This window comes from Chiloscyllium punctatum, chromosome X (assembly GCF_047496795.1).
Source record: "Chiloscyllium punctatum isolate Juve2018m chromosome X, sChiPun1.3, whole genome shotgun sequence".
Taxonomy (NCBI): Eukaryota; Metazoa; Chordata; class Chondrichthyes; order Orectolobiformes; family Hemiscylliidae; genus Chiloscyllium; species Chiloscyllium punctatum.
In genome coordinates, this window is record NC_092791.1 from 20,260,226 (window position 1) to 20,273,890 (window position 13,665).

Below are 13,665 nucleotides of genomic sequence, written 5' to 3' on the forward strand. Positions count from 1 at the left end.
TCCATCACCAGCATACCATGGCTGTAGTGTGCGCCACTGACAGGATGCACTGTAGCAACTTGCCACAGCTTGACAGCACCTCATAAAACTCATGACCCTCGTCACTTTGAAGATGGCATGGGAACACTGCTATCTGCAAATTCCACTGCTCAACACCATCCTAACTTAGTGAAAAAAACCAGCAATCTAATTCTGTTACGGAGTCAAAAAATCCTGTAACTTCCTCCCTTACACTGCATAGACAGCAGGGATTCAGGCAGGTTCATGTCACCTTCTTAAAGGCAGTTGGAGGACAAGCAAAAAATATTGGCCTTGCCAGCAAGGCCCATATCTCAACAATGGATATTTTAAAGCCCTCAATAACAAGGAATGCCTGGCCCCTGAGTAAAATCCCAGGTGAGCTTCTTTGAAACCCAGAATAGTTCTGGTATATTAAGGCATAATTGGAAATATTTGTGTTAGAAAGGGACAAACCAGTCATGCAAACACCGGTGGTTCTGTCAGTTTGCTAGTGATCGCTCTGGGAGTTTTGATTCCCACAGACTATGTAGAGTAATTATCATTTATGGTAAAATATAGATTAGGAAATTACATACTGTGTTTCCAGCTGTGTGAAATTGGCTTGGTGAATTGTAGTTATTCACAACCCATTGCTGCATGATGATTGCATTAATACCCGAGGCCCTATTGTGATCACTACCCTTATTAAGCTGCATGAAAAGACAGGTCGGTGGAGGGTTTTCTTGTTACTTTGCTCCTCTCCTCTTGTTTCCTGTCCCAGAGGCTTGGAGTCTGTTTGGGGGCATAGTTCTCTTGGCACTGGTCACCCCTTGATTCATCAACTACATGTTAACCTCAACAAAAAGTGCCAGTGGTCTTTTCGGGGGGGGTCTAAGTTGTTACCAAAGATCCAAAAGCCACACAGATGTACCTCTACCTTGAATATCATCCTGTGATCAGGAGCAGGGACCCTGGCTGAGTCTCCATTCGCTCTGACATGGATCTTTGGAAATAATTGATTCATCACTTTGCATTTGGTCCGTTAGGACGGGAAAGTTGAATTATCTATTGACAGACAAATAAAATCAATAACAATGGAGATGGTGTGAGTGGGACAGGGAGAACAAAGTACAGTATTGGTCACTAAGTAAAGAAGGGAGATTGTAACATCTGACCTAAAGGAACTGAGGCTGTTAATCTGCCAATTTAAACCACCCCCCCTTTTTATGCCACTGAATTGGCACTGGTGACATTGGTATGAGGTGTCCCCGAGGAATGGCAGCATGGAGGCTCAGTGGTTAGCATTGCGTCTCACAGCGCCAGGGGCCAGGGTTCAATTCCAGCCTCGGGGTGACTGTCTGTGTGGAGTTTGCACATTCTCCCCGTGTCTGCGTTGGTTTCCTCCGGGTGCTCCAGTTTCCTCCCACAGTCCAAAGATGTGCAGGTTGGGTGAATTGGCCATGCTAAATTGCCCATTGTGTTTAGGGATGTGTAGGTTAGGTGCATTAGTTAGGGGGAAATGTAGAGTAAGAGGGCAATGGGTCTGGGTGGGTTATCTTCGGAGAGTTCGTGTGGACTTGTTGGGCCAAAGGGCCTGTTTCCATACTGTAGGGCTTCTAATTCTAGTTCAACTTCGTTGTCAGGTTTGAGTAGCACTGAGGTTTGGAGGTGATGCAGGGGCTGATTGCAGGCATTGGTTGGTAGCAATGTTGGAATCCTACATGAGAATCTCCCAGTTCAACACTCAGCCTTAAGTGATTGCCATTCTTCACCAAATGACAAACTGTATCAGTCAGGTTGCACAATAGTTAACTGCCTTAGGCATCAGGCTCTTACTGACAGTTCAAATGTGTCCTCAGCAGTAGCACTGAAGTTACTTGGTGTACTGGTGCAAAACATTTTTGGAAAAGTGCCATTTAACCCAGTATGTTTTAATTGATGATCCATCCCGCTCCGATTTTGTCATCCTCTCAAATCACTCCCACCTTTTTACTGTCAGGTCTCCAACCTTGTTGTACTATTCAACTCAAAAATCCTCTCGGCTACCATCCACGGACAGAACTGGACTGTGGGGTTTGATTGTGTATGGGTGAAGCAGACACAAAGATATCACCCACGTTGTGCTGAACCTCCAGTGACGACATTGGCCAGAGATGGGAGCACAAACCAAGGTGACTTGAGTTTAGGAGGAGGATGCTGTCTGCAAAGGGTCTTCAAACGTATTCACCCCAAAAAGTCAACACTCAATAATGAGACATGGGTTTTGAGTGGTGATGAGGTTTTGCTGAATGGTACCATTTAGAAACTGAGGGGGCAGTGTGTTTTGGTTGTTGTTTAGTTGAGGGAGCCTGAAAGCCAGGATGCTCCACCTAATGTATTGGTCATACCACAGGATATGAAACTGGGGTGGAAAGGAGAAAATAGAGGAAGATTACCCTAAAATCCCCAGAGAGAGAAGACATCAGAGCAGGAATCGACCATTTGGTTGCTTGAATTTGCTCCTCCATTCTCAATAAAATCAGGACTCATCTGATTGTAGCCTTCCTGTTGGCTCTAACCCTTGACTCCCTTGTACATCAAAGATCTGTCTAACTCCGCCTTGAATACATTCCATGTGCCAGACCTCACTTCTCCCTCAGGTAGAGAACTCCAAAGATTAAGGACTCTCTGAGGGAATAAATCCTGCTCTATCACCATCTGAAATGAGAGACCCTATGTTCTGAAACTTTTTCCCCTAGTTGATTTGATTTGATTCATTTATTGTCACGTACATTTTGTCACAAGTGAAGAGTGATGTATAGTGTTGCCACTCTCTGGCACCATCTTAAAACACAGAAAAGTAGACCAAATGTTGACTATAAAGATAGAAAAATAAAGTAATAAAGAAAAAGTGTTTGACTTTTAAAGTCCTTCTTGTTCAGTGTTCTGCCATGGGCTTGTGATCAGGCCCCACCACTGCCGCTGGAATGAAAGTCACTCTCCACTGACGCCATCACCACTGAATCCTTGCTGGACCTCGCCAATGCAGGTGCTGCTGGGTAATGCACCAGCCCAACTTGACTCCGCTGCCACCGTGAATCTGCTTTGGGCCCACCTTGCCAACGTTGCTAGGTCTTGTACTGGGCCCAACCTTGCCTCTGCTGCTGTCTCTGTGAATCTGCACTGGAGTCAGACTGCCAGGACCCCAAACTCCCCTCTGCTGCAGCAGCAAGGAGTCAGTGCGAGGACTGCCTTGTCCATGCAGAAGCTGCCGGGAGCCCAAAATAGATTCCCCCTCAAGAGGAAACATACAACATATGAAATAGGACCAGACGCAGACCATTCAGCCCCTCGAGCCTTTCTGTTATCCAATAAGACCATGGCCGACTTGTTTGTTGCTGAAGCTCATGTTCCCATCACCCTGATAACCCATGATTCCTCTGTCTAACATGAATCTACCCACTTCCGTGTTTAAAAAAATTCAATGACCCTGACTTGACCACTTTTTGAGGCAGAGTTCCAAATTGCACAGCCCTCGAAGAGAATAAGATTCTCCTCATCTCTGAAAGGTGACCCCTAATTTTAAATCAGAGCTCCCTTGTTCCGGACTACCCCACAAGAGGAACATCATTACCATGTCCACCCTGTTAAGACTAACCAGGGTCTTATACACACCAATCAAATCAGCTCTTACTGTTCTAAACTCCAGGGGAAACAAGTGCAGTCTGTCCAACCATCCTCATAGAACAACCCACTTATTGCATGGATCAATCCAGTAAACCCTGCACTGTACTGTCCCCCACAGGACTTAGATGCTTCCTGAAATAAGGGGAACTGAACTGCACAGAATATTCGAGATGTCATCTCATTGTTGTCTTGTATAACTGAAACATTACATCCTTATTTTTATATTCAGTTTCTCGTGTAAGAAGACTTAGCATCCCATTAGCTTTCTTGATTATATGATGTACTTGCATACTGACCTTGTGTGACTCATGCACCAGACACCTCAATACGTCTGCACCTCAGAATTCTGCAATCATTCGCCATTTCAATACCACTCTGCTTTTATTTCATTCTTCCTTGCAAAAGTGAACAACTTCACATTCTCCCATACTATATTCCATGTGACAGATCTTTGCCCACTCAGTCAACCTGTATCCACCTGTGATTTCCTGATGTTCTCTTCATACATACCTTCCTCACTATCTTGGTGTCATCTGTGAATTTAGCGACCATGTCTTCACTCCCTTCATCCAAGACATTGATATAAATTTTAAAAAATTGAGACTGGCGCAGCACAGACCCCTGCAGGCCTCCACTTGTTACATCCTGCCAATCAAAGACCCATTTATGCATCCACTCTGTTTTCTTCCCTCCATGCTAATATGCCACTCCCTATATCATCAGCTTTTTTGTAATATCCTTTGATGCGTCACCTTATCAAATACTATATTTGGACTTCCAGAAAGTATGTCTGCAGGCTTCTATGTATGTTACTGACAGAGCTATTGCATATAGAGGCAGGAGTAGGCAGTTTGGACCTTTTGAGCCTGCTCTGTCATTCAATGTGATCATGACTCATCATTCAACACAGTGCCCTGTTCCTGCTTTCTGCCCATATGCTTTGATCCCTTTAGCCTGAAGAGTTTTCCCTGGGGTAGGGGAGTCCAGAACAAGAGGGCATAGATTTAGGGTGAGAGGGGAAAGATATAAAAGAGACCTAAGGGGCAACATTTTCACACAGAGGGTGGTACGTGTATGGAATGCAAAGCCAGAGGAAGTGGTGGAGGCTGGTACAATTGCAATATTTAAAAGGCATCTGGATGGGTATATGAATAGGAAGGATTTGGAGGGATATGGGCTGGGTCCTGGCAGGTGGGACTAGATTGGGTTGGGATAGCTGATCGGCATGGACAAGTTGGACAAAAGGGTCTGTTTCCGTGCTGTTCATCTCTATGACTCTATGACTAAATATATCTGTCTCCTTCTTGAAAACATGCAATATTTTAGCCTGAACAGCCTCTATATCCTCTATAGTGAGGACAGAACCAAATTGTTTGTTCATTTCATTCCCCATTTCCTTATTATCTCCTCATAACTCCCCATTCTCACTCCTGAGAAGACCGACACACGTTTTACCTTTTTTAGCTTTAACTGCTTTCTATGCAGAGAATTCCACAGGCTCCCCCCTCTCTGGGGAAGAGATTTCTCCTCATCTCAGTCCTAAAAGACCTGTACTGTATCCTTAGACTATGAACCTCTGGCTCTGGACTTCCCAGCCATCAAGAAGATCCTTCCCTGCATCACTCCTGTCTAATCCTGTTCGAACTTTATCAGATTCTACAAGATCCCCCTGAACATTCTTTGAAACTCCAGTGAATACAGCCCTAACTGATCCAGACACTCCCTGTGCATCACTCCTGCAGCCCAGGAATCAGTCTGGTAAACGTTCCTTGCCTTCCTCCGTAGCCAGCAAATCCTCTCTCCGATAAGGAGACCAAAACTGTGCACACATACTCCCAGATGTGGTCTCACCATGGTCCTGTACAATTAAAGCTAGCTACTCCTGCTCCTGCACTCAAATCCTCTTGCTATGAAGGCCATTTACCTTCTTTACCACCTACTGTACCTGCAGGCTTACTTTGAGCAACTGGTGTATGAGGACACCCAGGTCTTATTACACCTCCCCCTTTCCCAATCTGTCAATATTCAAAGAATAATATGCCTTCCTGTTTTTGCTTGATAATCTCTTGTTTATCCAGATTATACTGCATCTGCAATATGTTTGCTCACTTATTTGTTGAGATCACACTTAAGCTTCTCCGTATCCTCCTCACAGCTCATCCTCCCAGGCATCTTTGTGTCACCTGCAAACTTGGAGAGTTCCCTCATTAATATATATTGTGAAAAGCTGGAGTCCAAGTACTGACCCCTGTAGTAGCCCACTAGCCACTGCCTGCCACTTGGAAAAAAGATCCATTTATTCCTTCTCGTTGTTTTAAGCTTTCTGCTTCAATGAGCTGCAATAAATTGGTTAAACATGATTTTTCTTTTCTTAAGTTTTATGCTTTCCTGAACTTCTTTAGTTAACCATGGATAATGAGTCTCTCTTTTAGAATTTTCCTTCATAGAAGGAATAGTAACATAAAGTTGCTATCGTCCTCCCAGACCAAAGGGCTGTTCTCTCTCATTTGAGAGAGACAACTCACCAGGCCTCAGGCAAGGGGAGAAGCTGAGAAAGAGTGATCTCCGTCCAGCCAAATGAGCTAACTGATGCCTGCATTGTATTGATCTGTCTTGTAGCTTGGTATGCCACTTCACTTCAGCTAGCTCAGCTCACCCCCATATAGTTGCCCTTATTTAGGTTTAAAGTATGAGTCTTAGCCCCAATCTTTTCCTCTTCAAACTGAATGTGAAATTACATCATATTACAGTCACTACTACCTAGGGATACCTTAACTCTGAGTCACGTTACACATTACCAAGTCTAGTGTAACCTGCTCCCTGGTCAGTTCCAAAATGTACTGCTCTAAACCTCGAAAGCATTCTATGAACTTCTCCTCCAAGCTACAACTGCCAGCCTGATCGTTCCAGTTTAGGTGTAGCTTATATGAATGATCATTGTCATCCCATTATCACCAGCATTGAATATTTCTTCTTGTATACTTTGTCCCACATTGCGGTTGCTGTTTGACGGTCTGTATACTCCCATGAGTGATTTCTTTCATCAACTCCTCATCTCCACCACAGCCATTTCGATATCCTGACCTCCTGAACCAATGTCATCTCTAACTATTGCACTAATACTATCATTGATTAACAACATTACCCTTGCTTTTCCTTAACTTACTTTTTGTATTGAATATCATGCACCCCTTAATATTCAGAACCAAATTCTTGTCACCATGAAGCCAGAACTTCATAACAGCTATCAGATTGTATACATTTACTTCCATTTCTTTATTGTATATGAATGCTGTTGCGTATTTCGATACAGAGCCTTTAGTTTTGACTTTTTTGTTATCTTTATAACATCTAATCTTGAATGTTGGTGTATTCCTAGGTTTTCTTCTCTTTGTCCCTTCGTACCACCTTCTGACCCTTACTTCCCGTATTACTATTTTCATCTCTTATCATGTTTCTAACCTTTGATATGCGATGTCTTTCCACATTTGATCCCTTGCCCCACCATTTATTTCAGAACCCTTTCTACCTCCCTCGTTATGCAGTTCACAGGAACTCTGGACTTGGCACAGTTCAGATGTAGACTAACCCAATGGTACGACCCTGCTTTCCCCAGTATTGGTGCCAGGAGCCCACAAACTGAAACCCACTTCGTTCACATCAGTCTTTGAATCACATATTCATCTCGCTAGCGTTATGTACCGTGTGCTGATTTGGAACATATGAACAGAAATAGGCTGTTCAGCCCCTTGAGCCTGTTCTGCCATTCAATGAGATCATGGCTGATCTGTGGTCTAACTCCATATATCTGCCTTTGGTCCATATCCCTTGATACCTTTTGCTTAGCAAAAATTTATCTGTCTCCGATTTAAAATTAGCAATTGATGCAGGTGGCTCAGTTATTTAATCCAGAGATTATAACCTTTCTTATAACCATACTCTTTGTTCTGCTTTCTAATTTAGAGATTATCTCCACATCCACTCTGTGCAGAACGCCGTTGCTAATTCTACCAATGTTGTTGGTAGCTACATGGGCCATGACCTCTGAAACTCTCCCCCTCTCACTACAAGTTCCTCTCCAGCCCTCAGCTGATGACCCAAACCCTGGTAATCAGCAGGCCTTCTGGACTCTTGCTCTTTGCTGCAGAGAATGGTGATCATTACCCTCATTATACTATCACCCACTACTATTACTAATGCACTTGTTAGTACTCCACCCACCTGTACCATGGTGCCATTGTCAGTTTGCATATCCAGCCTCCAACTCCCACTCTCATCCACACAGACTGGATCACAATGGCATCCAGGGGCTCCTACATGCTGCAGCCTTGACACATCACCAGAACTCTATTCTAAATTAGTTTAATTATATAATTACATTATTCATTGCTTATGATGCCTTTTATATACTTTTTAAACTTTACCACTGATATGTACACTATATTAAAACTTAAGAACATGAAATACCTTAAACACTTCCAGAGACACTCCTTCTGATGTAGAACAAGCACCAGTTCTAATCATCTACAATTACTTTAGCGCTGGCCTTGACTAACTGCCTCAGAATTCTCAACTCAGCGGCTCCTCTCAGTGGTGCTGACTTTCTGCTTTGGGATCCTCAGTTTTCCGTCCTCTCAGCATCTATCTTGTGCAGCTCCCTCAGAGTGTTATGTTTCAGTCACCTCTTAATCTCCTAAACTCCCAGTGAGTAGAGGCCCAACCTGCTCAACCTTTCCTCATAAGACAAGTCCCTTCACCCCAGGAATCATCCGAGTGAATCTTCTCTGAACCGCTGCACAGGTGTTGTCATATTCATAGGAAAGATGGTCATGACATTTGTTGTTTGCAGTCATAGGTGCCTTGTGAGATTCAACGATGCCTCGAAAAATCACTGTAAAAAATCATTAATGAACATCATGAACCTCCGTGACATCAGACTGTCATTCATGCTACCCTACATATCATGAGGTAGTATCATGTGACAGAAAGGGGACATGTGACTGGAAAACCTTTCTTTTCACTCTGATACTTGGAAATATGCTCTGTAATATAGATGCACCTGAAGTCTCCATTTTGGTTTTTTTTCAATTTTCAGATATGGAGGCCAATGATCTGCCTGGTGCATGTCGACACCCGTTGCCTCAGTCCTTAAGCCTTCACCTTATCAGGAAGATAGCTTGCGCACTAATGGGATCACAATGAACTCAACACAGTTAGGCAGAGGTAAGGGCAGAGCCTGGGCTGGAAGTTGTCATTCATGCCCTGCATAGCATTGGTATGGAGCTTCTATAGAGAGTGGGCTAGGAAAAAGCTCCCCGCTCCCAACCCCACCCAAGCTCTGTCACATGATGGCTCCTTATCAGTTTGCTTCTTGCAATCCTTCCTTCAGTTTTAAGCGATTATGAAACCAGAAATTGAGTCAATGTACACACGTTATTAGCTCTACTGCTAAAGGTTAACTTCAATCAGGTTTTATTAGTTTGCTTAATTTGTTTTTGTTTGTCCTTTCGTTTTGCTCCCTTCTAGACCTTAAGGAGTTGCTTAATGCTGAAGGTATAGATTCAACACACACTGGCTGCCCTCCAGTTCCTTGGATCTCTCTTTTTTTTTCATGCACGCGCATTCTCTCTCTCTCTTTTTCTCTCTCACTCACACACACACACACACACACACACACACACACACACACACACACATATCTACTGGCTACTGATAGGATTTTGGGCAGAATTTCCTCCTCCCTAGCCCAGGGTGCTGTGGGTAATTTCACTGTTTCTCCTGCTTTTATGGACTTGATTTGAGGTTCCTTACTGTCTTCGTGGTGAGGGCATGGGTAAAAGCAAAGAACAGCTTATAGGAGGGGACTTGAGTGGTGCAATAGATCAGTTTGAATCTGCTCAGAATGAAGTATTCTCTGCCAGCTACTGTGAAGCAATAGCAGGAGAAGATAATAGAGCTGCACAAGGTAGATGCTGAGAGGACGGGGAAACTGAGGAAATATAATGTATAAATTGGGCCAGTTTGCAAGTATGTTTTTGAATATAGGTCTTGTGCAAATATGTTCAATGGTGTATATCTTAGGCTCCATTCCCCTCACACTCAACTAGAAAATGAGGAGGGCACTGAATAAAGCAAACTGATTCAACAATCTGCAGCCCTTTTCGAGACACGCAGACCCAATTGAGGTTAATAGTTCTTCCTCCTGGTTCCTCATTCTTGAAAAAGAAAAGTCTAAAGAGGAATGACATCCACAGTCACAGCATTTACAGCAGGTTTCTGCACAATGAAATGAAATTTTCAGCTGCCTTTGCAAATCTGAACATACCATAGTTGCTGTTCATGGGCACACAGGGCAGGGCAGCTGGGGAGCTTCCACTGTTAAAGATGCCTTTCTCATAAGAATTGGTTTTAATGTTTTTTTTTCAGGAAAGTCGACTGACAAAATTAATTTTCACTCTGGTTCATGCAATTGACAAGATAATGTATTGCTACATGGTTTACATCACCAATGCTGTGCATTTGCAAGGAAATGAGATTAGCTTATCAGATGGTTCCCCTTTAAGAACAGTCACTGGGAGCAGATAAATCCTCAATGGTTTAAGTTGGAAAAGTGAGTCACTGCTGTGATCACGAAGTGAGAATAACAGATTTGTTAAAAACATGCCTGATGAGTGTGGTATTGATTGTTGTGGTGATACATATCTCCTGCTGTGGGACGCAACAATCTTATTTCTGCTCCTTGACCACTTTCTCACTAAACTGCTGACCATTCCAAGTTCTTGCAATATACTGCAACATTTCTGTTGTTTTTTTCACCTCCCAAATCCTTTCCCCTCCTCCTCAGAACTCTGGGGGTTGGATTTTCCATGTCTGGGCTGGGTGTGTTGTCAGTGGAAGAAAGGGGCACGCATAAGTAGGGTGTGTGCCCCGCCCACCACCTTCCCACCCACCCCTGAGGTCAGCCCCATGATATGGCTGTGGAGAAGGTTCCAAATTTTCATCCTTGTGTTCGAATTCTTTCATGGCCTTCCTGTCCCTATCTCTGTAACCTCCTGCAGTACTACAGTGCCCCTCACACCACAGGATTTTCCATTCCACCAGCTGTGCCTACTTGTGCACTCTTTTCCCTCTTGCCCTGCCATTAATGGCTGTGCTTTTCGGTACCATACTCTGAAATTGTCTCCCTACATATCTCAGACTCTCCACCTCCCTCTCTGGTGTCGCCTTAAAAACTTTCCCTCCTGATATCTCCTCAGTGGCTTGTCATCCAACTTACTCCGACTATTCTGCTGTGGAACAGCTCAGTATACATTCCTTTTAAACCTGTTACACAATTGCGGATTTTTGTTGTAATCTGTCAATGTTGATAACTGCTGCCTGCATCCAAATCACTAGAAATCATAGAGAGTTGAAGGAGAATTCCGAGCAAGTGCTAATTTGTTTCAGGTTCTGTCTCCTGATTTCATAAGCAAAAGTGAACTTTTTTTTAGGAGAAAATGAGGACTGCAGATGCTGGAGATCAGAGCTGAAAATGTGTTGCTGGAAAAGCGCAGCAGGTCAGGCAGCATCCAAGGAGCAGGAGAATCGACGTTTCGGGCTTGATTCCTGAAGAAGGGCTGATGCCCGAAACGTCGATTCTCCTGTTCCTTGAACTTTTTTTTAATTGACTTAAAGTCGTTCCTATATTTGAACAGGTCAGGAATTGAAAATTATATTTAGGTGTTAAGCAAGAAAGTAAATTTTGATTCTTGACATTAAAACCAATGTGTGTTAAAGTGGATGTTATATAATTATGACACATTGGTGCTGTCCATTGACAGGTTAGGGATGTCACATTCTCAATTCATAATATACTTTCTTTCTCTCTGTTTCAGCTATGAACGGTGAACTGAACGTTAATGGTGTAACTGTTGACTCAGGAGCGAGTACATCAGAGGCCTTCGCTCCAGCCGCTTCATCCCTTGTGATGAGAGACTCCCACCCTAACTCAATGAGCGGGTATGACTTTTTCTGGGACTGCGGACAGTACCAGTCCACAAGTGTGGACAAACTCAAAGAAAAGGTGATGCTGCCCCAGCTGCCTTCTCAAGGTCAGCATCAGTCAAATGGTCCTTTCGAAACTGCTATTAAAGAAGTCCCAACTGAGCCTTCTGCAATGCCGAAAAACCTGAAGCTGTGTGATGACAGGACTCACAATTCTACTGGCTTGCATTTTGATCCTTACAGCTTATGTTCGACTCCGAAAATTCACTTTGATATGGTGCAAGAGCCATCATCTTTCTCCCCAAACCATGAGCTCACCAGGACTATGTCTGAAGAAGTTCACTCCTTCACGTATCCTTATGATCACCAGTATGAACACTGTAACTCTCAGCCAGACATAGTAGACCTCGAGGATGCTGACCTGGACCTCTTCTGCAGCAAAGATTATGAGCAAGTTGTGGAGCTGGAGGATAAAGAGTCAGGTACAGTTTATATGGATGTAAAAATACAGGAAAATTACTTGACATTGTATTAGATTAGATTCCCTACAGTATGGAAACAGGCCATTTGGCCCAACAAGTCCATACCAACCCGCCGAAGAGTAATCCACCCAGAGCCATTCCCCTACCCTATATTTCCCCCTGACTAATGCACCTATCACTATCACTATGGGCAGTTTAGCATGGCTGATTCACCTGACCTGCACATCTTTGGACTGAAGGAGGAAACCAGAGCAAACCCAAGCAGGCACGGGGAGGGGGGAGAATGTGAAACTCCACACAGACGGTTCACCCGAGGGGGGAATCGAACCCAGGTCTATGGCACTGTGAGGCAGCACTGCTAACCACTAAGCTACCATGCCACCCCATTGTGAACGGACAGCTCAGGGCAAAACCAAAAGTAGCCCCTTCATATTGACTTCATCTGCTCCCAGTTGTGTTTGATGGGAAATGCACTAGGCCATGCAGACTAGAAGGAACTTTTGACAGTATTCTTTCATATTTGAGTCATTTAGACAAGGCTGCTCATACCTAGAGAATGTCTCCTTCTGGCTGTTTGGAAAATTTGATGTGTTAAACTCAATTCTCTGCCGCAAAAACATGGGGACTCATGTGTCTGATCCAGGTAGCCAGTCATTGAGAGATAAAGAAGGGTGACATTGCACCCTCTGTGCTGTATTTTGTAAGAACTGAAGGACATTGTTCTTATAAATGAATTTGCAATTTAGGTTTCATTTTCAAATGTCTGTGTAATGCTTAAATGGATAAATTAACTCACAGCACCAGGGACCAGGGTTCGATTCCACCCTCTGGTAACTGTCTGTGTGGAGTTTGCACATTCTCCCCGTGTCTGCATGGGTTTCCTCTGGGTGCTTCGGTTTCCTCCCACAGTCCGAAGATCTGCAGGTTATGGTGGATTGGTCATGCTAAATTGCCCTGCAGTGTCCAGGGACATGTAGGTTAGGTGGATTAGGCATGGGAAATGCGGGATTATCGGGGCAGTGGGCGTAGGATTGGGTCTGGGTGGGGTGCTCTTCAGAGAATCGGTGCAGCCTCGATGAGCTGAATGGCCTGTGTTTGCGCTGTAGGATTCCATGAAAACTCCGAAGCAAAGTTCAAGGCTCCGAATACCCGTAGCTTCTTGGTTAATCTCCCTGTGCCCCTTGCCAGTGTTTAATTGACAGCAAACGTAGGTTTTATGATCTCGAAAGGAACTTCAGCTGAAGAATACTGCTACAAAAGCAAAAAACCGCAGAGGCTGCAAATCCTCAGCAGGTCGTGTGCGATCTTTGGAGGGCAATGACATTTCAGCTAGGTTCATATCACTTTGTTCAGCGATGTTACTATACATCACTGGAGCAGATGGGACTTGAACCTGGGCTTCCTGACAGTGGCATTACCGCTGTGCCACATGAACCCAACAATGGCATTTCAAGAGAAATAATTTACTGTTTTTCACCTGGTATAATCTCCTTATCCTTATAAAACAGACCATCCTTCAACTTGCCCTGATCTG

At 43.9% G+C, this 13,665-nt stretch overlaps 1 protein-coding gene across 6 annotated transcripts in view; it reads left to right on the forward strand.

Annotated features, from left to right (window-relative positions):
• Positions 1 to 13,665, forward strand: part of LOC140471274 (bromodomain adjacent to zinc finger domain protein 2A-like) — a 129,528-nt gene that overhangs the window by 39,075 nt on the left and 76,788 nt on the right. For 4 of the 6 annotated variants that reach the window (XM_072567244.1, XM_072567240.1, XM_072567242.1 and 1 more), the window contains one exon: positions 11,541 to 12,131. In XM_072567244.1, coding sequence (XP_072423345.1) covers positions 11,543 to 12,131 — 589 coding nt within the window. In that variant the 5' untranslated portion in view covers positions 11,541 to 11,542. Of the gene's footprint in view, positions 1 to 1,999; positions 2,172 to 8,761; positions 8,890 to 11,540; positions 12,132 to 13,665 lie in introns of all 6 variants that reach the window. The other 2 variants (XM_072567243.1, XM_072567241.1) reach the window with 2 other exon arrangements.